General features: G+C 37.8%; 1 protein-coding gene and 1 long non-coding RNA gene across 44 annotated transcripts; one reads left to right on the top strand and one right to left on the bottom strand.

The window, feature by feature from the left end:
• On the bottom strand, window positions 1-26,922 carry LOC131253089 (uncharacterized). Of its 43 annotated transcripts, XR_009174848.1 has the most exons (12): window positions 25,447-26,700; window positions 24,731-25,159; window positions 24,591-24,637; window positions 24,299-24,490; window positions 21,982-22,199; window positions 21,495-21,888; window positions 7,554-10,480; window positions 4,040-4,644; window positions 3,656-3,911; window positions 1,213-3,561; window positions 701-1,131; window positions 1-617 (listed from the first exon to the last, which is right to left on the bottom strand). XR_009174848.1 is itself a non-coding variant. In XM_058253922.1 (3 exons), the coding sequence occupies exons 1-3, from the start codon at window positions 3,995-3,997 to the stop codon at window positions 3,322-3,324; spliced, it is 486 nt and encodes a 161-aa protein (XP_058109905.1). In that variant the 5' UTR covers window positions 3,998-4,023; the 3' UTR covers window positions 2,574-3,321. The 43 variants fall into 43 exon arrangements, 1 of the variants encoding a protein (XP_058109905.1); XR_009174840.1 differs by having other exon boundaries at window positions 21,495-21,537; window positions 21,654-21,888; window positions 24,299-25,159; XR_009174841.1 differs by having other exon boundaries at window positions 24,591-25,159.
• Window positions 5,046-8,195, top strand: LOC131253091 (uncharacterized). Its single transcript, XR_009174880.1, has 2 exons — window positions 5,046-5,165; window positions 8,132-8,195. It is a non-coding gene; the product is annotated as an uncharacterized LOC131253091 (long non-coding RNA).

Here is a 26,922-nt window from a genome sequence, read left to right as displayed (position 1 = left end):
TTTTTTTTTTGGAAGAGCTATGGATGGAATTTTATTAAAAATTGGACCAGCATAAGCCAGCCAAAAAACAAAATACAGGATATTGAGTTAACAGAATAGAGCAAGCTACATTCAAGTCAATGTTCAGAAGAACCACGGCCCACTCAAAAGGCATCTCATCCCATAAATTGTGGGCATTGTCGACCAAGCGTTACATTCTCCCCAAATATTCCACAGACTAGCAAGCAGGCATAACCTCCAAGTTGTGGGCATTGTTCTCCCCAAATATTCCACAGACTAGCAAGCAGGCATAACCTCCCAAGTTGTGGGCATTGTCGAAACACCACGCGTTATGTTCTCAAACATTCCACAGACTACCAAGCAGGCATAGCCTCCAAATTGTGGGCGTTGTCGAAACACCAAGCATCATGTTCTCCCCAAATATTCCACAGACTAGCAAGGAGGCATAACCTCCACATGGGCAGCTTGACCTTTGGTAAGATGCACTCCAAGCCACACCCATAATAGTTGCAGCACTGACTAAGGGCAGCACCATTGCACTTAAAAGATCTCAAAATCTGGAACCAAATCTGGCTAGTATGTGGGCAATGCAAGAGATGGTCTACGGATTCAGTACCCTGCATGCAAAGGAGACGGATGTTGGGAAGACACATACCCTCTTTTGTAGATTATACAAGGTTAGGATTCAGAAGACACATACCTCTCACTGGATATTGGAAGTGGAGAATCTAGACCAAGAACCCAGAAGACAATATTATTATCATTGATAAAGACCATGACCATCTGTTTCTCTGAAGATATTAAGGAAAATTTTGACAGGCATCTTGGCCATCTATTTCTCTGGAACCAAAGAATATAAATTGTGACCATTTTGTTCTCTGAAGGTATGAAAGCAATCACATCAATCTTTACCTCTTGAACCAAGAAAGAACATACTAATTGCAAGAGCCATATCTAGCATAATTGAGTTTCAAAGCCAGCAGCTCATAAATCATCAATATATAGATATCATCATGTCCCATACACTGGATCCTCAACTATTCCACAGCTTCTTTATGTTGTTTGGAAGTTCACAACTTACATTTCGCAACTTACGGTCATCGAAAATCCATTGCTATTGCCAATGACAACCTGAAGGATGAAACACGGCACCTAATTTCACAAAAAAAATATATATATAAAATAAAAAAATTAATGACAAAAGATACGCACCAACGGAACCACAATTAACACCCAATTATCGATAAACCATGCTGCCAAATCCTACATTAATTGATGGATAAAGATGATTCCACAGCCATGAGATCCAAATCAGAGCAGCTTAGAAATTCCTACATACTGAATACATACAGAAACGAGCAAAACACAAAATAAGCACGGCCAAAGAACATTCATAGGAGTAGAAAAACACCCTTCTACAATCATAGGAAAGGTTGCAGTCTCCTAATGCAGGCCCCACAAATCTCGCTCTCCCTGAAGAATAAAGAAACCAACAGAGGTACTCAACATAGATTCACCAAATATGTGAGCTACCAAAAGAGAAATCCAGATTTAGCAAAACTCATCAAAGAAACCCCCTTTCTTAGATAAAACAAGGCAGTGGTTGAATCTGTTGCAATCAACAGGTCCGAGTGGATCTTGATAAAAAGGACTAATATTTCTTCCTCCCAAGGAGGCAGTTGAATATCTGCTGCAATCAACAACTACCATATGTTGTGGGAGTTGTGTGTCTTCTCTCTCTTTTCATCGATAAAGCTTTGTTCTCTCTTTTTTGTGTTTTTCTCTTTTTTTTCTTATCCTTTTTTTACAGGTAAGATGGATAAAGCCATTAGGGTCAGCAATAATCAATCGCAAGCCTAAAACTGAAAAGCCAAGCAGACACGTAGATTTCACGAAATCTGATGATATAAACAAACCATGGAAATGAAGAATAGAGGAAACTCTGCAATGAGACGCCCCCTTTCGCAAGCAATAAACCATGTTGCCAGTCATGTGCTCATCAATAGATAGTCCAATTATATAGCCGCCCTGAGATCCAAATCAGACCAGCCCCACTGAGAAAACCCAACATATCAAATGTACACAACATAACACGAGCATAACCGAAGTAAATTTCAAAGAAACCCGGATCTACAATATTGAGACCAATTGCCGCCTACTTCCAACTTCCGAGTGCAAACAGGAATCTTCTCAAGTCCAAATTCCTAAAAACTCAGCGAGTCTGCAACACAGCCAAGAGGGACCCAAACAAACACATCCAGATTACATAATGATAACAGTAGTTGCAGTAAAAGATGATCATTTGATTCTTTGAAGATATTGAGGACCAAATTTACAAAGGATTTTGGCTGTCCAACACTTTCCAACAATAAAAATAACTATGGATATGACCGTCTAGTTCTCTAAAGGAACAAAAGTGACCAGAGTGGGGTATTTACTTTTAAAACCATGAAAGAACCAAAACTACTCAATAAATGAGTTGCTCACAAAGAGCAACTCCAGCAAAGGCACACCCCTTCATGCTAATGGTGGTTCAGTTTCAAAGGTGCGGCTCATAATTAACGAGTATCATCCCCCACATTCTAGATCCCCAACCGCTCCATGTTCTCTTCCCTAACACATACCAGCCCTACATTGTTTGGGACTTGCCATCATCTATGTGCTGGGATGAAGCTTTTGAAGTCGGCAATAATCCATCGCCAACCTGAAAAGCCAAACAAATAGATTTCACAAACAACTAAAATAACCACCAACTGAATCAAAGAATCGAAGCACTGTAACGACACCCCCTTGTAACAAGCGGCAAGCCATGCATACTGCCAATCTTGTACTCATTAGTCAATGGAACACACTCGCGTCCCTGAGATCCAAATAAGAACCATTATGACAACATATTAAATGCATACACCATATGAGCAAACATAACACAAGCATAAAGAGAGAACGTTCATTGCAAAAACCCCTTCTCCAATAATGAGACAAATTGCCGCCTACTTTCCCACTGCAAATCTTCCCAATTCCATATTCCTAGACAAGTCTGCATCACAGACGGAGAGGACCTAAATACATAATGATCGCAATAATTGCAGTAAAGGAATAGAGAGTTGAAGTTGTGAATCTAGACAAAGAACCCTCGATGTTAGTGTTTGATAGATCATCACCATCTCATTCTCCGAAGCGATCAAGAACTAAAATGACAAGGATCTTCCAGGTCTCTCCCTCTGGAATCATGAAAGAAGCAAAAAAGATAAATAGATTCCACAAACATCTGAAATAGCCACCAACAGAATCAAAGAATCAAAACACTGCAACGAGACCCCCTTATAGCAAGCACCAACCCATGCTGCCAATCTTGTACTCATTGCTCAATGGAATACTCGCATCCCTGAGATCCAAATAAGAACCACTATGACAACATATTCGATGCATACACCAGATGAGCAACATAGCACATGCGTAAAGAAAGAAAATTCTTTGGAAAACCCCCTTCTCCAATAATGAGACAAATTGCCGCCTACTTTCCAAGTGCAAATCTTCCCAATTCCATATTCCTAGACAAGTCTGCATCATAGACAAAGAGGACCTGAATACATAATGGTTGCAATAATTGCAGTAAATGAATACAGAGTTGAAGTTGTGAATCTAGACAAAGAACCCTCGATATTAGCATTCGACAGATCATTGCCATCTCATTCTCCGAAGCGATCAAGAACCAAAATGACAAGGACAATGAAGGTCTATCCATCTGGAACCATGAAAGAAGCAAAAAAGATTAGTAGATTTCACAAACATCTGAAATAACCACCAACAGAATCAAAGAATCAAAACACTGCAACGAGACCCCCTTATAGCAAGCGGCAAGCCATGCTGCCAATCTTGTACTCGTTACTCGATGGAACACACTTGCATCCCTGAGATCCAAATAAGAACCACTATGACAACATATTAAATGCATACACCAGATAAGCAAACATGACACAAGCATAAAGAAATTCATTGTGAAATCCCCTTCTATAATAATGAGACAATTGTTGCCTACTTTCCAAGTGCAAATCTTCCCAATTCCATATTCCTAGACAAGTTTGCATCACAGAGAGAGAGGAGCTAAAGACATAATGATCGCAATAATTGCAGTAAAGGAACAGAGTAGAAGTTGTGAATTTAGACAAAGAACCATCCATATTAGCGTTGACATATCATCACCGTCTCATTCTCTGAGGCGATCAAGAACCAAAATGGCAAGCATCTTGCAGGTATATCTATCTGGATCCATGAAAGAACCAAAAAGGATAGATCATGACCGTATAGTTCCCTAAAAAGCATGAAACAATTCATGACTAAATATCATGTCCCACATGCTCGATCCTCAACCATTCCATCCTCTACGACAACCCTACGCTGATTTGGGAGTTGGCATCTTCTGTTTGCTGGGATAAAGCTTTAAAGTCGGCAAACAATTGCACACCAATCTGAAAAGACAAACACACAGATTTCACAAACAACTGGCAACATAAACCACAATCAGAATTAAAGAATTGAAACTCTGCAATGAAACCCCCTTTTAGCAAGCTGAAAAACATGTTGTCAATCTTGTCCTCACTGATGGATTCGAACAATTGACCAGGGATCTTGGCATCTATTTCTCTAGGGCTATTTTTTACAAATATATATATATATATATATATATCATGACCGTCTATTTTTTAAACCATGACAGAAACACAACAAACATGATCACAACAGGGTGTGTGTGTGGGTGTGTGTGTGAAAGAGAGAGAGAGAGAGATCACAATGGTGTACATGTGTATACACGCGCACGCGCACACACACACACACACACAACATGATTGCATATATATACACATAAGAAAAAGCCAAGATGGTGTGCAAAAGCTGCAACCCAAAGAAAGGAATATTACACACACATATACGTTTATGTATATATACACATTATATGCGTATGAAAGGTAATGGCAATTTTATTGGGAAAAAACAAAAAAGCCAAGATGGGGCAAACGCTACAACCCAAAGAAAGGAACATACAACATACATCCCTGTTAGAGACACCATAAACCATGTCAGGTAAAACAGCGTATATATTGAAAACATGAAAGAACGAAAACTAGTCACTTTATCAGCTAATCACAGAGGGCAACTCTAACAATGTAAACCCTCAAATGGAATCTAATGATGGATCAAACCACCAAGTCCTATATATACTGATTCTAAGTTTTCTTCATGTTACTCCCTAGAGCATGTCTATCTGTGTACAAATAAAACAATCATGTTGATGGTATATACGCAGGATATTCCTTTTATGGCAGAATATACACAGTGGTAAGGGTTTATGCAGGGTATTCCTCATATGGCAGAATATACACAATGGTAAGGGTATATTCCTTTTATGGCAGGATATTCCTTTTATGGCAGGGTATACACAGTGGTAAGGGTATATGCAGGGTATTCCTCATATGGCAGAATATACACAATGGTAAGGGTATATACATGTTCAGCTATATACACAACCATATGACCGTGTATTGAACCCCAATACACAGCAGATTTTGAGAATAATTTGAGTTATTTCCTATTTTATAGAGTTTTAAAAATATTGTGGGAGATATCCTCACCACTCCTATTTAGGGCATTCGCACTTTTGCCAATCCACACATGCTAGTTCTAGCAGTTCAAAGGCAATGGGAGTTGTCCATAAATTTTGGGTAGCCTATTTTCGCATAAATCAAGGGAATGGCTTGAATATAAAAAGGGATAATTGTACAAAACTAACATGAATAGGGAAACTTTCTATTGGTGAGTCGATACATCAGTTTATTCTTTTTGGGGCTACAAATCAGTAGGTAGGCTTTCAATTTTCTTCAAAATAGTCAACTTCGCATGATAGTTCTACATTAGGACCCACTGTGTATATTACTCCCTAGAGCATGTCTATCTGTGTACAAATAAAACAATCATGTTGATGGTATATACGCAGGATATTCCTTTTATGGCAGAATATACACAGTGGTAAGGGTATATGCAGGGTATTCCTCATATGGCAGAATATACACAATGGTAAGGGTATATTCCTTTTATGGCAGGATATTCCTTTTATCGCAGAATATACACAGTGGTAAGGGTATATGCAGGGTATTCCTCATATGGCAGAATATACACAATGGTAAGGGTATATACATGTTCAGCTATATACACAACCATATGACCGTGTATTGAGCCCCAATACACAGCAGATTTTGAGAATAATTTGAGTTATTTCCTATTTTATAGAGTTTTAAAAATATTGTGGGAGATATCCTCACCACTCCTATTTAGTGCATTCGCACTTTTGCCAATCCACACATGCTAGTTCTAGCAGTTCAAAGGCAATGGGAGTTGTCCATAAATTTTGGGTAGCCTATTTTCGCATAAATCAAGGGAATGGCTTGAATATAAAAAGGGATAATTGTACAAAACTAACATGAATAGGGAAACTTTCTATTGGTGAGTCGATACATCAGTTTATTCTTTGGGGCTACAAATCAGTAGGTAGGCTTTCAATTTTCTTCAAAATAGTCAACTTCGCATGATAGTTCTACATTAGGACCCCCTTAAGACAGATTGATGCCTACCATCACAACCTCTACAAATCTAGCCTGCCTAAAGAAAAGGAAACTGACGGAGACGCCTACCATGTCAAAACAACTTAGCTACCTAAAGCAAAATAAATAAATAAAAGAGTAGGAAAAGTTTATATATCTCAAATAAACCCCAGTTTTGCCATCATCAGAATATGTTTAGGCTAATATAAATCCATCAATGAAATTCAGATCAGATCTGCAACAGCATATTCAGAGAACTAAATCAAATGAGAGGGGGGAAGAATGATTAGCTATAAGCAACTATCAGAATCTTCACAAAACAAAGGCCTTATCTATCACAAAAGAGCCAGGCCATTACAAGGCAAAGCAGGTAAGGTAAAGAATTTCCAAAAATTTTAACAAAAATAGAAACCAAGTAGAAAGTAAAAACAAGAGAAACATCCAAGTGGGAACATGAATCTTCTCATTTCTAAACTCTTTAAAAATAATCAGAAAACCACCTCAATTCCAAACGCCTAAACATTCAGCAAGTCTGCATCACTGCCAGAGGGTGCAAATAAGCATCTAGAATACAAACTGATCATAAGAATGGCAGTACCGAATATTGGAATTTGAGAATCTAGACCAAGAACCCAGCAAAATAATCATTTGATAAGATCATGACCATCACTTTCTCTGAAGCAATTAAGGGGAAAAAAAAATAAAAAATTTGGCAAGCATCTTGGCCATCTATTTCTATGGAACCATACAACGACCAAAATCCCTCCTAAATCATGAAAGAACAAAGTGATTGCAAAAGGCAAATCAAGCATTATTGAGTTTCAACAGCATCAGCTCATAATTTATCAAATATAGAAATAATTATGTCCCACATGCTTGATCCTCAACCATTCGATCTTTCTTCCCTAACAAGAAACGAAAAAGCTTCCTCATGTTGTTTGGAAGTTCACAACTTACATTTTTGCATTTTACAGTCGTAGATAATCCATTGCCATTGCCAACAACAACCTGAAAGGCCAAACACGGCACATAGTTTCATCAAAATTTGACAAACACACCAACGGAACCAAAGAGAAGAAATTCTGGAATGAAACCCCCTTTAGCGATAAACCATGTTGTCAAATCCAGTACTAATTGATGGATAAAGACGACTCCACAGCCCTGAGATCCAAATCAGAGCAACTTAGAAATTCTTACATACTGAATACATACAGAAATGAGCAAAACACAAAATAAGCATGGCCAAAGAACATTCATAGGAGTAGAAAAAAAAACCCTTCTACAATCATAGGAAAGGTTGCAGTCGCCTAATGCAAGCCCCACAAATCTTGCACTCCCTGAAGAATGAAGAAACCAACAGAGGTACTCAACATAGATTCACCAAATATGTGAGCTACCAAAAGAGAAATCCAGATTTAGCAAAACTCATCAAAGAAACCCCCTTTCTTAGATAAAACAAGGCAGTGGTTGAATCTGTTGCAATCAACAGCTCCAAGCGGATCTTGATAAAAAGGACTAATATTTCTTCCTCTAAGGCGGCAGTTCAATGTCTGCTGCAATCAACAACTACCATATGTTGTGGGAGTTGGGTGTCTTCTCTCTCTTTTCATCGATAAAGCTTTTTTCTCAATTTTTTGCTTTTTTCTCTTTTTTTTCTTATCCTTTTTTTACAGGTAAGATGGATAGAGCATTAGGGTCAGCAATAATCAATCGAAAGCCTAAACCTGAAAAGCCAAGCATACACGTAGATTTCACGAAACCTGATGATATAAACGAACCATAGAAATGAAGAATAGAGGAAACTCTGCAATGAGACGCCCCCTTTCGCAAGCAATAAACCATGTGGCCAGTCATGTGCTCATCAATAGATAGTCCAATTATATAGCGCCCTCAGATCCAAATCAGACCAGCCCCACTGAGAAAACTCAACATATCAAATGTACACAACATAACACGAGCATACCCGAAGTAAATTTATAAGAAACCCAGATCTACAATATTGAGACCAATTGCGGCCTACTTCCAAATTCCGAGTGCAAACAGGAATCTTCTCAAGTCCAAATTCCTAAAAACTCAACAAGTCTGCAACACAGCCAAGAGGGACCCACACAAACACAACCAGATTACATAATGATAACAGTAGTTGCAGTAAAAGATGATCATTTGATTCTTTGAAAACATTGAGGACCAAATTGACAAAGGATTTTGGCTGTCCAACACTTTCCAACAATAAAAATAACTATAATATTTCTTCTATTTTTTTCTTTTCTCCTCTTTTGATTTTTTTATTATTTTTATTTTTATTTTTATTTTTTGTGGAGAGAGAGAGGCTATGGATATGACCATCTAGTTCTCTAAAGGCACAAAAGTGACCAGAGTGGGGTATTTACTTTAAAACCATGAAAGAACCAAAACTACTCAATAAATGAGTTGCTCACAAAGAGCAACTCCAGCAAAGGCACACCCCTTCATGCTAATGGCATTTCAGTTTCAAAGGCGCGGCTCATAATTAACGAGTATCATCCCCCACATTCTAGATCCCCAACCGCTCCATGTTCTCTTCCCTAACACGTACCAGCCCTACACTGTTTGGGACTTGCCATCGTCTATGTGCTGGGATGAAGCTTTTGAAGTCGGCAATAATCCATCGCCAACCTGAAAAGCCAGACACATATATTTCACAAACATCTGAAATAACCACCAACTGAATCAAAGAATCGAAGCACTGTAACGACACCCCCTTGTAGCAAGCAGCAAGCCATGCATGCTGCCAATCTTGTACTCATTAGTCGATGGAACACACTCGCATCCCTGAGATCCAAATAAGAACCCATTCTGACAACATATTAAATGCATACACCATATGAACAACATAACACAAGCATAAAGAGAGAACATTCATCGCAAAAAAACCCTTCTCCAATAATGAGACAAATTGCAGCCTACTTTCCCACTGCAAATCTTCCCAATTCCATATTCCTGGACAAGTCTGCATCACAGACAGAGAGGACCTAAATACATAATGATCGCAATAATTGCAGTAAAGGAACAGAGAGTTGAAGTTGTGAATCTAGACAAAGAACCCTCGATATTAGTGTTTGATAGATCATTGCCATCTCATTCTCCGAAGCGATCAAGAACCAAAATGACAAGGATCTTCCAGGTCTATCTCTCTGGAACCATGAAAGAAGCAAAAGAGATAAATAGATTCCTCAAACATCTGAAATAGCCACCGACAGAATCAAAGAATCAAAGCACTGCAACGAGACCCCCTTATAGCAAGCACCAACCCATGCTGCCAATCTTGTACTCATTGCTCAATGGAACACTTGCATCCCTGAGATCCAAATAAGAACCACTATGACAACATATTCAATGCATACACCAGATGAGCAACATAACACATGCATAAAGAAAGAACATTCTTTGGAAAACCCCCTTCTCCAATAATGAGACAAATTGCCGCCTACTTTCCAAGTGCAAATCTTCCCAATTCCATATTCCTAGACAAGTCTGCATCACAGACAGAGAGGACCTGAATACATGATGGTCGCAATAATTGTAGTAAATGAACTGAGAGTTGAAGTTGTGAATCTAGACAAAGAACCCTCGATATTAGCATTCGACAGATCATCGCCATCTCATTCTCCGAAGTGATCAAGAACCAAAATGACAAGGACAACGAAGTTCTATCCATCTGGAACCATGAAAGAAGCAAAAAAGATAAATAGATTTCACAAACATCTGAAATAACCACCAACAGAATCAAAGAATCAAAACACTGCAACGAGACCCCCTTATAGAAAGCAGCAAGCCATGCTGCCAATCTTGTACTCGTTACTCGATGGAACACACCTGCATCCCTGAGATTCAAATAAGAACCACTATGACAACATATTAAACGCATACACCAGATGAGCAAACATAACACAAGCATAAAAAAAAATTCATTGCAAAACCCCCTTCTAAAATAATGAGAGATTGATGCCAACTCTCCAAGTGCAAGTCTTCCCAATTCCCTATTCCTAGACAAGTCTGCATCACAGAGAGAGAGGAGCTAAAGACAATGATCGCGATAACTGCAGTAAAGGAACAGAGTCGAAGTTGTGAATTTAGACAAAGAACCATCCATATTAGCATTGACATATCATCACCGTCTCATTCTCTGAGGCGATCAAGAACCAAAATGGCAAGCATCTTGCAGGTATATCTATCTGGATCCATGAAAGAACCAAAAAAGATAGATCATGACCATATAGTTCCCTAAAAAGCATGAAACAATTCATGAATAAATATCATGTCCCACATGCTCGATCCTCAACCATTCCATCCTCTACGACAACCCTATGCTGATTTGGGAGTTGACATCTTCTGTTTGTTGGGATAAAGCTTTAAAGTCGGCAAACAATTGCACACCAATCTGAAAAGACAAACACACAGATTTCACAATCAACTGACAACATAAACCACAATCAGAATTAAAGAATTGAAACTCTGCAATGAAACCCCTTTTTAGCAAGCCGAAAAACATGTCGTCAATCTTGTCCTCACTAATGGATTCAAACAATTGACCAAGGATCTTGGCATCTATTTCTCTGGGACCATTTAAAAAAAAAAATCATGAACATCTATTTTTTAAACCATGACAGAAACACAACAAACATGATCACAACAGGGTGTACATGTGTATATGTCTATACACACACACGTGTATGTATACACACAACACAAATACACACACACACACACACACAGAACACAATTGTATATATGTACACATAAGAAAAAGCCAAGATGGTACGCAAAAGCTGCAACCCAAAGAAAGGAATATTACACACACATATACGTAAATGTATACATACACATTATATGCATATGAAAGGTAATGGTAATTTTATTGGGAAAAAAAAAAAGCCAAGATGGGGCAAAAGCTACAACCCAAAGAAAGGAATATACAACATACATCCCTGTTAGAGACACCATAAACCATGTCAGGTAAAACAGCGTATATATTGGAAACATGAAAGAACGAAACTAGTCACTTTATCAGCTAATCACAAACGGCAACTCTAACAATGTAAACCCTCAAATGGAATCTAACGATGGATCAAACAACCAAGTCCTATATATACTGATTCTACGTTTTCTTCATGTTACTCCCTAGAGCATGTCTATCTCTGTGTACAAATAAAATAATCATGTTGATGGTATATACACAGGATATTCCTTGTATGGCAGAATATACACAGTGGTAAGGGTATATGCAGGATATTCCTCATATGGCAGAATATACACAATGGTAAGGGTATATACATGTTCAGCTATATACACAACCATATGACTGTGTATTGAGCCCCAATACACAGCATATTTTGAGAATAATTTGAGTTATTTCCTATTTTATAGAGTTTTAAAAATATTGTGGGAGATATCCTCACCACTACTATTTAGGGCAAGTGCATTCGCACTTTTGCCAATCCACACATGCAAGTTCTAGCAGTTCAAAGGCAATGGGAGTTGTCCATAAATTTTGGGTTAGCCTAGTTTTCCATAAATCAAGGGAATAGCTTGAATATAAAACGGGATATTTGTAAACAACTTACATGAATAGGGAAACTTTCTATTGGTGAGTCGATACATCAGTTTATTCTTTGGTGATTTCTTTGGGGAAACAAATTGGTAGGTAGGCTTTCAATTTTCTGCAAACTAGTCAACTTCCCATGATAGTTTTACATTAGGACCCCCTTAAGACAGATTGATGCCTCCCATCACAACTTCCACAAATCTTGCCTGCCTAAAGAAAAGGAAACTGACAGAGACGCTTAACATGTCAAAACAACTCAGCCGCATAAAGCAAATTTTAAAAAAAAATTAAAAATTTAAAATTTTAAAAAATTTAAAAGAGTTGGAAAAGTTCATATATCTCAAATAAACCCCTCTTTTGCCACCATCAGAATATGTTGAGGCTAATATAAATCCGTCAATGAAATTCAAATTGGATCTGCCACAACATAATCAGAGAAGGGAGGGGGAGGGGAGAACGATTCCCTATAAGCAACCATCAGAATCTTCACAAAACAAAGGCCTTGTCTATCACAAAAGAGCCAGACCATTACAAGGCAAAACAGGTAAAGGTAAAGAATTTCCAAAACTTTTAACAAAAATAGAAACCAAGTAGAAAGTAAAAACAAACGAAACATCCAAGTGGGAACACAAATCTTCTCATTTCTAAACTCTGAAAAAATAATCAGAAAACCACTCAATTCCAAACTCCTAAACATTCAGCAAGTCTGCATCACAGCCAGAGGGTGCAAATAAGCATCTAGAACACATACTGATCATAAGAATGGCAGCACCGATTATTGGAAGTTGAGAATCTAGACCAAGAACCCAGCAGAATAATCATTCGATAAGATCATGACCATCCCTTTCTCTGAAGCCATTAAGGGAAAAAAATTTGGCAAGCATCTTGACCATCTATTTCTATGGAACCATACAACGACCAAAATCCCTCCTAAATCATGAAAGAACAAATTGCTTGCAAAAGGCAAATCAAGCATTATTGAGTTTCAACAGCATCAGCTCATAATTTATCAAATATAGAAATAATCATGTCCCACATGCTCAATCCTCAACCATTCCATCTTTCCCTAAAGAGAACCGAAACAGCCTCCACATGTCGTTTCGAAGTTCACAACTTACAGTTTGGCATCTTACAGTCGTCGATAATCCATTGCCATTGCCAACAACAACCTGAAAGGCCAAACACGGCACGTAGTTTCATGAAAATTTGACAAAACACAACAACAGAACCAAAGAGAAGAAATTCTGCAATGAAACCCCCTTAAGCGATAAACCATGTTGCTAAATCCAGTACTAATTGATGGATAAAGACGATTCCACAGCCCTGAGATCCAAATCAGAGCAACTTAGAAATTCCTACATACTGAATACATACAGAAACGAGCAACACAAAATAAGCACAGCCAAAGAACATTTATAGGAGTAGAAAAAACCCCTTCTACAATCATAGGAAAGGTGGCAGTTTCTTAATGCAGGCCCCACAAATCTTGCTCTCCCTGAAGAATGAAGAAACCAACAGAGGTACTCAACATAGATTCACTGAATATGCGAGCTACCAAAAGAGAAATCCAGATTTAGCAAAACTCATCAAAGAAACCCCCTTTCTTAGATAAAACAAAGCAGTGGTTGAATCTGTTGCAACCAACAGCTCCGAGCGGATCTTGATAAAAAGGACTAATATTTCTTCCTCCAAGGCAGCAGTTGAATATTTGTTGCAATCAACAACTACCATATGTTGTGGGAGTTGGGTGTCTTCTCTCTCTTTTCATCGATAAAGCTTTTTTCTCTCTTTTTTTTATTTTCTTTTTTTGACAGGTAAGATAGATAAAGCTTTAGGGTCTGCAATAATTAATCGCAAGCCTAAACCTGAAAAGCCAAGCATACACGTAGATTTCACGAAATCTGATGATATAAATAAACCATAGAAATGAAGAATAGAGGAAACTCTGCAATGAGACGTCCCCTTTCGCAAGCAAGCAATAAACCATGTTGCCTGTCGTGTGCTCATCAATAGATAGTCCAATTATATATCGCCCTGAGATCCAAATCAGACCAGCCCCACTGAGAAAACTCAACATATCAAATGTACACAACATAACACGAGCATAACTGAAGTAAATTTCTAAGAAACCCTGTTCTACAACATTTTCTCAAGTCCAAATTCCGAGTGTAAACAGGAATTTTCTCAAGTCCAAATTCCTAAAAACTCAACAAACCTGTAACACAGCCAAGAGGGACCCAAACAAACACATCCAGATAACATAATGATCACAGTAGTTGCAGTAAAAGATGATCATTTGATTCTTTGAAGACATTGAGGACCAAATTGACAGAGGATTTTGGCTGTCCAACACTTTCCAACAATAAAAATAACTATAATATTTCTTCTCTTTTTTTCTTTTCTCCTCTTTTGAATTTTTGTTTTTGTGTGTGTGTGTGTGTGTGTGTGTGTGGAGAGAGAGAGGCTATGGATATGACCATCTAGTTCTCTAAAGGCACAAAAGTGACCAGAGTGGGGTATTTACTTTAAAACCATGAAAGAACCAAAATTACTCAATGAGTTGCTCACAAAGAGCAACTCCAGCGAAGGCACACCCCTTCCTGCTAATGGCAGTTCGGTTTCAAAAGTGCGGCTCATAATTAACAAGTATCATACCCCACATTCTAGATCCTCAACCGCTCACTCCATGTTCTCTTCCCTAACACGTACCAGCCCTACATTGTTTGGGACTTTCCATCCTCTATGTGCTGGGATGAAGTTTTTGAAGTCGGCAATAATCCATCGCCAACCTGAAAAGCCAAACATATAGATTTCACAAACATCTAAAATAACCAGCAACTGAATCAAAGAATCGAAGCACTGTAACGACACCCCCTTGCAGCAAGCAGCAAACCATGCATGCCGCCAATCTTGTACTCACTTGTCGATGGAACACACTAGCGTCCCTGAGATCCAGATAAGAACCATTAGGACAACATATTAAATGCATACACCATATGAGCAATATAACACAAGCAAAAAGAGAGAACATTCATTGCAAAAACCCCTTCTCCAATAATGAGACAAATTGCAGCCTACTTTCCCATTACAAATCTTCTCAATTCCATATTCCTAGACAAGTCTGCATCACAGACAGAGAGGACCTAAACACATAATGATCGCAATAATTGCAGTAAAGGAACAGAGAGTTGGAAGTTGGGAATCTAGACAAAGAACCCTCGATATTAGCGTTTGATAGATCATCGCCATCTCATTCTCCGAAGCGATCAAGAACCAAAATGACAAGGATCTTCCAGGTCTATCCATCTGGAACCATGAAAGAAGCAAAAAAGATAAATAGATTTCACAAACATCTGAAATAACCACCAACGGAATCAAAGAATCAAAACACTGCAAAAAGACCCCCTTATAGCAAGGGGCAAGCCATGCTGCCAATCTTGTACTCATTAGTCAATGGAACACTTGAATCCCTGAGATCCAAATAAGAACCACTATGACAACATATTGGATGCATACACCAGATGAGCAACATAACACATGCAAAAAGAAAGAACATTCTTTGGAAAAACCCCTTCTCCAATAATGAGACAAATTGCCGCCTACTCTCCAAGTGCAAATCTTCCCAATTCCATATTCCTAGACAAGTCTGCATCACAGAGAGAGAGGAGCTAAAGACATATAATGATCGCAATAATTGCAGTAAAGGAACTGAGTCGAAGTTGTGAATTTAGACAAAGAACCATCCATATTAGCGTTGACTTATCATCAAAGTCTCATTCTCTGAGGCGATCAAGAACCAAAACGGCAAGCATCTTGCATGTATATCTATATGGAACCATGAAAGAACCAAAAAGATATATCATGACCATATAGTCCCCTAAAAAGCATGAAACAATTCATGAATAAATATCATGTCCCACATGCTCGATCCTCAACCATTCCATCCTCTACGACAACCCTATGCTGATTTGGGAGTTGGCATCTTCTGTTTGCTGGGATAAAAGTCGGCAAACAATTGCACACCAATCTGAAAAGACAAACACACAGATTTCACAAACAACTGACAACATAAACCACAATCAGAATTAAAGAATTGAAACTCTGCAATGAAACCCCTTTTTAGCAAGCCGAAAAACAGGTTGTCAATCTTGTCCTCACTAATGGATTCGAACAATTGACCAGGGATCTTGGCATCTATTTCTCTGGGACCATTTAGAAAGAAAAAAAAAAAAATCATGACCGTCTATTTTTTAAACCATGACAGAAACACAACAAACATGATGACAACAAGGGGGGGGGGGTGTTCTGAGAGAGAGAGAGAGAGATCACAATGGTGTACATGTGTATATGTGTATACACGCGCGCGCGCACACACAGAGACACTGTGTGTGTGTGAGAGAGAGTGTACATGGCAAAAGCTGCAACCCAAAGAAAGGAATATTACACACACATATACGTATACATACACATTATATGCATATGAAAGGTAATGGTAATTTTATTGGGAAAAAAAAAAAAAAGCCAAGATGGGGCAAAAGCTACAACCCAAAGAAAGGAATATACAACATACATCCCTGTTAGAGACACCATAAACCATGTCAGGTAAAACAGCGTATATATTGGAAGCATGTAAGAACGAAAACTAGTCACTTTATCAGCTAATCACAAACGGCAACTCTAACAATGTAAACCCTCAAATGGAATCTAATGATGGATCAAACATCCAAGTCCTATATATACTGATTTTACGTTTTCTTCATGTTACTCCCTAGAGCATGTCCATCTCTGTGTACAAATAAAACAATCATGTTGATGGTATATACACAGAATATTCCTTATATGGCAGAATATACACAGTGGTAAGGGTATATGCAGGATATTCCTCATATGGCAGAATATACACAACGGTAAGGGTATATACATGTCCAGCTATATACACAAACCATATGACCGTGTATTGAGCCCCAATACACAGCATATTTTGAGAATAATTTGAGTTATTTCCTATTTTATAGAGTTTTAAAAATATTGTGGGAGATATCCTCACCACTACTATATAGGGCAAGTACATTCGCACTTTTGCCAATCCACACATGCAAGTTCTAGCAGTTCAAAGGCAATGGTAGTTGTCCATAAATTTTGGGTAGCCTAGTTTTGCATAAATCAAGGGAATAGCTTGAATATAAAAAGGGATATTTGTAAACAACTTACATGAATAGGGAAACTTTCTATTGGTGAGTCGATACATTAGTTTATTCTTTGGTGATTTCTTTGGGGCCACAAATCGGTAGGTAGGCTTTAAATTTTCTGCAAACTAGTCAACTTCCCATGATAGTTTAACATTAGGACCCCCTTAAGACAGATTGATGATTCCATCACAACTTCCACAAATCTTGCCTGCCTAAAGAAAAGGAAACTGACAGAGACGCTTCACATGTCAAAACAACTCAGCCACATAAAGCAAATTTAAAAATAATAATAATAATAATAATAATTAAAATTAAAAAGAGTGGGAAAAGTTCATATATCTCAAATAAACCCCTCTTTTGCCACCATCAGAATATGTTGAGGCTAATATAAATCCATCAATGAAATTCAAATCAGATCTGCCACAACATATTCAGAGAAGGGAGGGGGAGGGGAGAACAATTGCCTATAAGCAACTATCAGAATCTTCACAAAACAAAGGCCTTGTCTATCACAAAAGAGCCAGACCATTACAAGGCAAAACAGGTAAAGGTAAAGAATTTCCAAAATTTTTAACAAAAATAGAAACCAAGTAGAAAGTAAAAACAAGCGAAACATCCAAGTGGGAACACGAATCTTCTCATTTCTAAACTCTGAAAAAATAATCAGAAAACCACCTCAATTCCAAACTCCTAAACATTCAGCAAGTTTGCATCACAGCCAAAGGGTGCAAATAAGCATCTAGAATACATACTGATCATAAGAATGGCAGCACCGATTATTGGAAGTTGAGAATCTAAGACCAAGAACCCAGCAGAATAATCATTCGATAAGATCATGACCATCCCTTTCTCTGAAGCCATTAAGGGAAAAAAATTTGGCAAGCATCTTGACCATCTATTTCTATGGAACCATACAACGACCAAAATCCCTCCTAAATCATGAAAGAACAAATTGCTTGCAAAAGGCAAATCAAGCATTATTGAGTTTCAACAGCATCAGCTCATAATTTATCAAATATAGAAATAATCATGTCCCACATGCTCAATCCTCAACCATTCCATCTTTCCCTAAAGAGAACCGAAACAGCTTCCTCATGTCGTTTGGAAGTTCACAACTTACAGTTTGGCATCTTACAGTCGTCAATAATCCATTGCCATTGCCAACAACAACCTGAAAGGCCAAACACGGCACATAGTTTCATGAAATTTTGACAAACCACAACAACAGAACCAAAGAGAAGAAATTCTGCAACTAAACCCCCTTTAGCGATAAACCATGCTGCCAAATCCAGTACTAATTGATGGATAAAGACGATTCCACAGCCCTGAGATCCAAATCAGAGCAACTTAGAAATTCCTACATACTGAATACATATAGAAACGAGCAAAACAAAATAAGCACAGCCAAAGAACATTTATAGGAGTAGAAAAAAACCCTTCTACAATCATAGGAAAGGTGGCAGTTTCTTAATGCACGCCCCACAAATCTTGCTCTCCCTGAAGAATGAAGAAACCAACAGAGGTACTCAACATAGATTCACCAAATATGTGAGCTACCAAAAGAGAAATCCAGATTTAGCAAAACTCATCAAAGAAACCCCCTTTCTTAGATAAAACAACACAGTGGTTGAATCTGTTGCAATCAACAGCTCCGAGAGGATCTTGATAAAAAGGACTAATATTTCTTCCTCCAAGGCGGCAGTTGAATATTTGTTGCAATCAACAACTACCATATGTTGTGGGAGTTGGGTGTCTTCTCTCTCTTTTCATCGATAAAGCTTTTTTCCCTCTTTTTTTTATTTTCTTTTTTTGACAGGTAAGATAGATAAAGCTTTAGGGTCTGCAATAATCAATCGCAAGCCTAAACCTGAAAAGCCAAGCATACACGTAGATTTCACGAAATCTGATGATATAAATAAACCATAGAAATGAAGAATAGAGGAAACTCTGCAATGAGACGTCCCCTTTCGCAAGCAAGCAATAAACCATGTTGCCTGTCGTGTGCTCATCAATAGATAGTCCAATTATATATCGCCCTGAGATCCAAATCAGACCAGACCCACTGAGAAAACTCAACATATCAAATGTACACAACATAACACGAGCATAACTGAAGTAAATTTCTAAGAAACCCTGTTCTACAATATTTTCTCAAGTCCAAATTCTGAGTGCAAACAGGAATTTTCTCAAGTCCAAATTCCTAAAAACTCAACAAGCCTGCAACAAAGCCAAGAGGGACCCAAACAAACACATCCAGATTACACAATGATCACAGTAGTTGCAGTAAAAGATGACAATTTGATTCTTTGAAGACATCGAGGACCAAATTGACAAAGGATTTTGGCTGTCCAACACTTTCCAACAATAAAATTAACTATAATATTTCTTCTCGTTTTTTCTTTTCTCCTCGTTTGATTTTTTGTGTGTGTGTGTGTGGAGAGAGAGAGAGAGAGAGAGAGGGCTATGGATATGACCGTCTAGTTCTCTAAAGGCCCAAAAGTGACCAGAGTGGGGTATTTACTTTAAAACCATGAAAGAACCAAAATTACTCAATAAATGAGTTGCTCACAAAGAGCAACTCCAGCGAAGGCACACCCCTTCATGCTAATGGCAATTCAGTTTCAAAGGTGCGGCTCATAATTAACGAGTATCATACCCCACATTCTAGATCCTCAACCGCTCCATGTTCTCTTCCCTAACACATACCAGCCCTACATTGTTTGGGACTTGCCATCATCTATGTGCTGGGATGAAGCTTTTGAAACCGGCAATAATCCATTGCCAACCTGAAAAGCCAAACACAGATTTCACAAACATCTAAAATAAGCAGCAACTGAATCAAAGAATCGAAGGACTGTAACGACACCCCCTTTAGCAAGCAGCAAGTCATGCATGCCGCCAATCTCGTACTAATTTGTCGATGGAACACACTCGCGTCCCTGAGATCCAAATAAGAACCATTATGACAGCATATTAAATGCATACACCATATGAGTAACATATCACAAGCATAAAGAGAGAACATTCATTGCAAAAACCCCTAATGAGACAAATCGCCGCCTACTTTCCCACTGCAAATCTCCCCAATTCCAAATTCCTAGACATGTCTGCATCACAGACAGAGAGGACCTAAATACATAATGATCGCAATAACTGAAGTAAAGGAACAGAGAGTTGAAGTTGTGAATCTAGACAAAGAACCCTCGATATTAGCGTTTGATAGATCATCGCCATCTCATTCTCCGAAGCGATCAAGAACCAAAATGACAAGGATCTTCCAGGTCTACCTATCTGGAACCATGAAAGAAGCAAAAAAGATAAATGAATTTCACAAACATCTGAAATAACCACCAACAGAATCAAAGAATGAAAACACTACAACGAGACCCCCTTATAGTAAGCACCAAGCCATGCTGCCAATCTTGTACTCATTAGTCAATGGAACACTTGAATCCCTGAGATCCAAATAAGAAACACTATGACAACATATTGGATGCATACACCAGATGAGCAACATAACACATGCATAAAGAGAGAACATTCTTAGGAAAACCCCCTTCTCCAATAATGAGACAAATTGCCACCTACTTTCCAAGTGCAACTCTTCCCAATTCCATAATCCTAGACAAGTCTGCATCATAGACAGAGAAGACCTGAATACATAATGGTCGCAATAATTGCAGTAAAGGAACAAAGGAACAAAGAGTTGAGGTTGTGAATCTAGACAAAGAACCCTCGATATTAGCATTCGATAGATCATCGCCATCTCATTCTCCGAAGCGATCAAGAACCAAAATGACAAGGATATTGCAGGTCTATCCATCTGGAACCATGAAAGAAGCAAAAAAAGATAAATAGATTTCACAAAAATCTGAAATAACCACAAACAGAATCAAAGAATCAAAACACTACAACGAGCCCCCCTTATAGCAAGCACCAAGCCATGCTGCCGATCTTGTAATCCTTACTCGATGGAACACACTCGCATCCTTTAGATTCAAATAAGAACACCACTATGACAACATATTAAATTCATACACTAGATGAGCAACATAACACATGCATAAAGAAAGAACATTATTTGGAAAACCCCCTTCTCTAATAATGAGACAAATTGCCGCCTACTTTCCAAGTGCAAATCTTCCCAATTCCATATTCCTAGACAAGTCTGCATCACAGACAGAGAGGACCTAAATACATAATGATCGCAATAATTGCAGTAAAGGAACAGAGAGTTGTAGTTGTGAATCTAGACAAAGAACCCTCTATATTAGCATTCCATACATCATCGCCATCTCATTCTCTGAAGCAATCAAGAACCAAAATGACAAGGACTTTGTAGGTCTATCCATCTGGAACCATGAAAGAAGCAAAATAGATAAATAGATTTCACAAACATCTGAAATAACCACCCACAGAATAAAACAAAACAAAACACTGCAATGAAACCCCCTTATAGCAAGCAGCAAGCCATGCTGCCAATCTTGTACTCGTTACTCGATGGAACACTCTCACATCCCTGAGATCCAAATAAGAACCACTATGACAACATATTAAATGCATACACCAGATGAGCAACATAACGCAAGCATAAAGAGACATTGTTGCCTACTTTCCAAGTGCAAATCTTCCCAATTCCATATTCCTAGACAAGTCTGCATCACAGACAGAGAGGAGGTAAAGACAATGATCGCAATAATTGCAATAAAGGAACAGAGTCAAAGTTTTGAATTTAGACAAAGAACCATCCATGTTAGCGTTAACAGATCATCATCGTCTCATTCTCTTAGGCGATCAAGAACCAAAATGATAAGCATCTTGCAGGTATATCTATCTGGAACCATGAAAGAACCAAAAAAGATATATAATGACCGTATAGTTCCTTAAAAAGCATGAAACAATTCATGAATAAATATCATGTCCCACATGCTCGATCCTCAACCATTCCATGTTCTATGACAACCCTATGATGATTTGGGAGTTGCATCTTCCGGCAAAAAATTGCACACCAATCTGAAAAGACAAACACACAGATTTCACAAACAACTGACAATATAAACCACAATCAGAATTAAAGAAATGAAACTCTGAAATGAAACCCCCTTCTAGCAAGCCGAAAAACATGTTGTCAATCTTGTCCTCATTAATGGATTGAACAATTGACCAGGATTTTGGCATCTACTTCTTTGGGACCATTTAAAAAAAATATATCATGACCGTCTATTTTTGAAACCATGACAGAAACACAACAAACATGATCGCAACAATGTGTGTGTGAGATCACAATGGTGTACATGTGTATATCACACACACACACATAGACATACATACATATATGTATGTATCAATGTTCAAAATATCAGTATCGTGTTACATATCACATCCTTGTGATACATATACGTATCAGTTATCGCACGATATATATCGTTTGTATTGGATAATTTATTGCACTTTTTGGGGAACATGGGGAAACATTGGGAAAACGGTTGAATTTACAATAAAACTCAAGGAATTGTTTAAAAAGATCTTAATACACACTTTTAAATCATAACATTTCAAAAAAGAAGTGCACTTAATAGGTTTCTGTTGTATAGGGTCCTAAGCTATGCGTTGTCTAACTGAACTAATGGAATTATATTCAAATTGATTGCATAACATTTAAGAGTGTATGTGATTATCATTTCATCAAACATCAGTCACTCCTAAATGCTTCGAAATTAGTCTCAATTGGCAACTGGTTGAAGGGAAATTTAAAATATATATATTATTTTATTAATTTTAATTGAAATTGATTTTTATTTTTTCTAAAAGTTGACAAGTACTTAACGAATACATGCTGGTTGACGGAAAAAAAAAAAATGGAGAACATGAAGAACCAATGGATATCGTTATCAAAACTCAAACTCCATGATTTTTCATGGAAAACATGAAGAACTAATGAATTTGCAACCATTTGACACTGATTTAACATGATTTCAACAAAAAATGAGGATCAAAAATTGAAAATGCTCACTGAATCGAACATGTGGCATATATCAGCAACACCTATGTGTTTCGTATCACACAAGTGGGATACAAATTATATCGTGGAATATATCGGCCGATATCATCGATATTTAAAACATAGGTATGTATGCACACACATACATATATACACAGAATACACACACAGAGAGAACACACATGTATATGTATGTATGTATGTATGTATGTATATATATATATACGCATAAGAAAAGGCCAAGATGGTGCAAAAGCTACAACCCAAAGAAAGGAATATTACACACACGTATATGTATATGTATATATACACAAATAATATGTGTATGAAACGTAATGGTAATTTTATTGGAAAAAAACAAAAACAAAAACAAAAAAAAAAAAAAAAAGCCAAGATGTGGGAAAAGCTACAACCCAAAGAAAGGAATATACAAGAGCCCATTCCAGTACATCCTTGTTAGAGAACCCTAAACCATGCCAGGTAAAAGAGTGTATATATTGGAAACATGAAAGAAACAACACCAGTCACTTTATCAGCTAATCATAAAGGGCAACTCTAACAATGTAATCCTATGGAATCTAATGATGGATCAAACCACCAAGTCCTATATATACTGATTCTATGTTTTCTTCATGTTACTCCCTAGAGCATGTCTCTCTCTGTGTACAAATAAAACAATCATGCTTATGGTATATATGCAGTATATTCCTTATATGGCAGAATATACACAATGGTAAGGGCATAAGCAGGATATTCCTCATATGACAGAATATACACAATGGTAAGGCTATAGAGTTTCATCCATTGGTAAGGCTACAGAGTTTCATCCATCAAAGGCAATGGGAGTTATCCATAAATTTTGAGTAGCCTAGTTTTGCAAAAATCAAGGGAATGGTTTGAACATAAAAAAGGGATATTTTTACACAACTTATATGTATAGGGAAACTTTCTATTGGTGTTCTTCCGTGATTTCTTTGGGGCTACAAATCGGTAGATAGGCTTTCAATTTTCTGCAAACTAGTTATCTTCCCATGATAGTTTTACATGAGGACCCCCTTAAGACAGATTGACGCATACCATCACCACCTCCACAAATCTTGCCTGCCTAAAGAAAAGGAAACTGACAGAGACACTTAACATGTCAAAACAACTTAGCTACCTAAAGCAAAATTTATATATATATATATACAAAAAAAAAAGGAAGAGTAGGAAAAGTTTACATATCTCAAAGAAACCCCTCTTTTGCCACCATCAGAATATGTTGACGCTAATATAAATCCATCAATGAAATTCATATCAAATATGCCATAGCATACAGAGAACTAAATCAAATGAGAGGGGGGAAGAAAAGAACGATTACCTATAAGCAACTATCAGAATGTTCACAAAACAAAGGCCCTGTCTATCACAAAAGAGCCGGATCATTACAAGGCAAAGCAGGTAAGGTAATGGATTTCCAAAAAATTTAACAAGAATAGAAACCAAGTAGAAAGTAAAAACAAGCGAAACATCCAAGTAGGAACATGAATCTTCTCATTTCCAAACTCTTAAAAATTTCAGAAGACCGCCTCAATTCCAAACTCTTCAGCAAGTCTGCATCACAGCCAGAGGATGCAAATAAACATCTAGAAAACATACTGATCATAGGAATGGCAGTATATGACCAAATATTGGAAGTTGAGAATCTAGACCAAGAACCCGGCAAAATTATCATTGATAGGATCATGACCATCCATTTCACTGAAGCCAGTAAGGAAAAAGTTGACAAGCAAATCGGCCATATATTTCTCTGGAACCATAACACGACCCAAAAATATGGTTAAAAAAATATGGTTTCTGATCATCTATTTCTCTTAGAGCATGAAAGCAATCACATCAACCTCTTCCTCTTAAACCATAAAAGAACAAAGTTATTCCAAAGAGCATATCTAGCATTGTTAAGTTGCAAAGCTAACAGCTCATAATTCATCAATATATAGATATCATCATATCCCACATGTTGGATCCTCAACCATTCCATATTCTATCCTAAAGAGAAAAGGGCTTCCTTATGTTGTTTGGAAGTTCACAACTTACAGTTGGCGTCTAATAGTTGTCGATAGTCCATTGTCATTGCCATCGGCAACCTGAAATGCCAAACATGGCACGTAGTTTCACAAATTTGACAAAAAACCACACCAACAGAACCAAAGAGAAAATTTTGAGCAATGAAACCCCCTTTAGCGATAAACCATGTTGCAAATTGCTGTATTAGTTGATGCATAAAGATAATTCCACAGCCCTGAGATCCAAATCAGAGCCATTTAGAAATTCCAACATACTGAAGGCATACAGAAACGAACAACACAAAATAAGCAATGTCAAAGCACATTTATAGGATTAGAAAGAACCCCTTTTTACAATAATAGGAAAGTTCGCTGTCTCCTAATGCGGGCCCCAATGAATCTTTCTCTCCCTGAAGAATGAATAAACCAAAAGAGGCACTCAACATAGATTCACAAAAAAGTGCGGTACGAAAAGAAAAATCCAGATGAAGGAAAACTCCTCAAGAAGACCCCCTTTCTTAGATGAAACAAGGCCGTGGTTGAATATCTGTTGCAATCAACAACTCCAAGCAGATCTTGTTAACGAACGACTAATATTTCCTCCTCCAATGGAAACCACATCAGATCTGCCGCAACATCGTTGAAAGAAAAACTACAGAACATAAATGAAGCGATGAAAGAGAAAGAACGACGAGTGCCCCATAAAAAACTCCCAAAATCTTCAGGAAGAACGGACACCCAAGATTTAAGGAAATAAAAACATAGAGAGAGCAAGACGGCATAGAAAATAAAAGCAACATCGATCATCTTGACTCCAAAATCTCGAAGAATCGTCTCAATTCCGCAATCTAAAAGGATCGATCATCTCAATTCCAAACCCTCAAAAACCAAAAAAATACATGTAGATAGAGAGAGCAAGACGGCATAGATGATAAAAACAACACTGATAATCTCAACTCCTCCAAAATATCATAGAATCGTCTCAATTCCGTAATCTAAAAGGATCGATCGTCTCAATTCCAAACCCTCAAGAACCAAAAAATCCCAAATATATATAACTGACTACAAGATTGGAAGGCAATCTCAGCAAACCCAGGAGATTAAAAAATCAATTCTCATGCACGGATCACTACCGCAGAAGCCGAAAGAATCATCAACAGAGAGATCGCGAAAAAAAAAACACCTAGAATTCCTGAGGAACTCAGAAAAGGACCTCGAAATCTCGAAATCAGGCGATCGAAAACCAAGGAGCAGGCACCTGCTTTGGAGAACGCCTAGGGAGTAGATTCTTTGGCTTTATTTATAGGCAAGCGGTGAACAGATGGACGGTGGTGATAGGCAAGTGAAAAAGATGGACGGTCGAGTTAGACACGCTTTTCTTGAGGCGGTAGGTTGTCGGATAAGGACGTTGGAGCCGCCACGTCATCCAGTTGCGTGATTCCAACGCAGTCGTCGGTCGGCGTGTGTGGTGGAACGAAGAATGAGTCCTCGTTCAAATAAACTCTGC

The sequence above is a fragment of the Magnolia sinica genome, chromosome 8 (genome assembly GCF_029962835.1).
Source record: "Magnolia sinica isolate HGM2019 chromosome 8, MsV1, whole genome shotgun sequence".
Classification (NCBI taxonomy): domain Eukaryota; kingdom Viridiplantae; phylum Streptophyta; class Magnoliopsida; order Magnoliales; family Magnoliaceae; genus Magnolia; species Magnolia sinica.
Note: the sequence above shows the minus strand (reverse complement) of the source record. Positions and strands in the feature narration are given on the sequence as shown.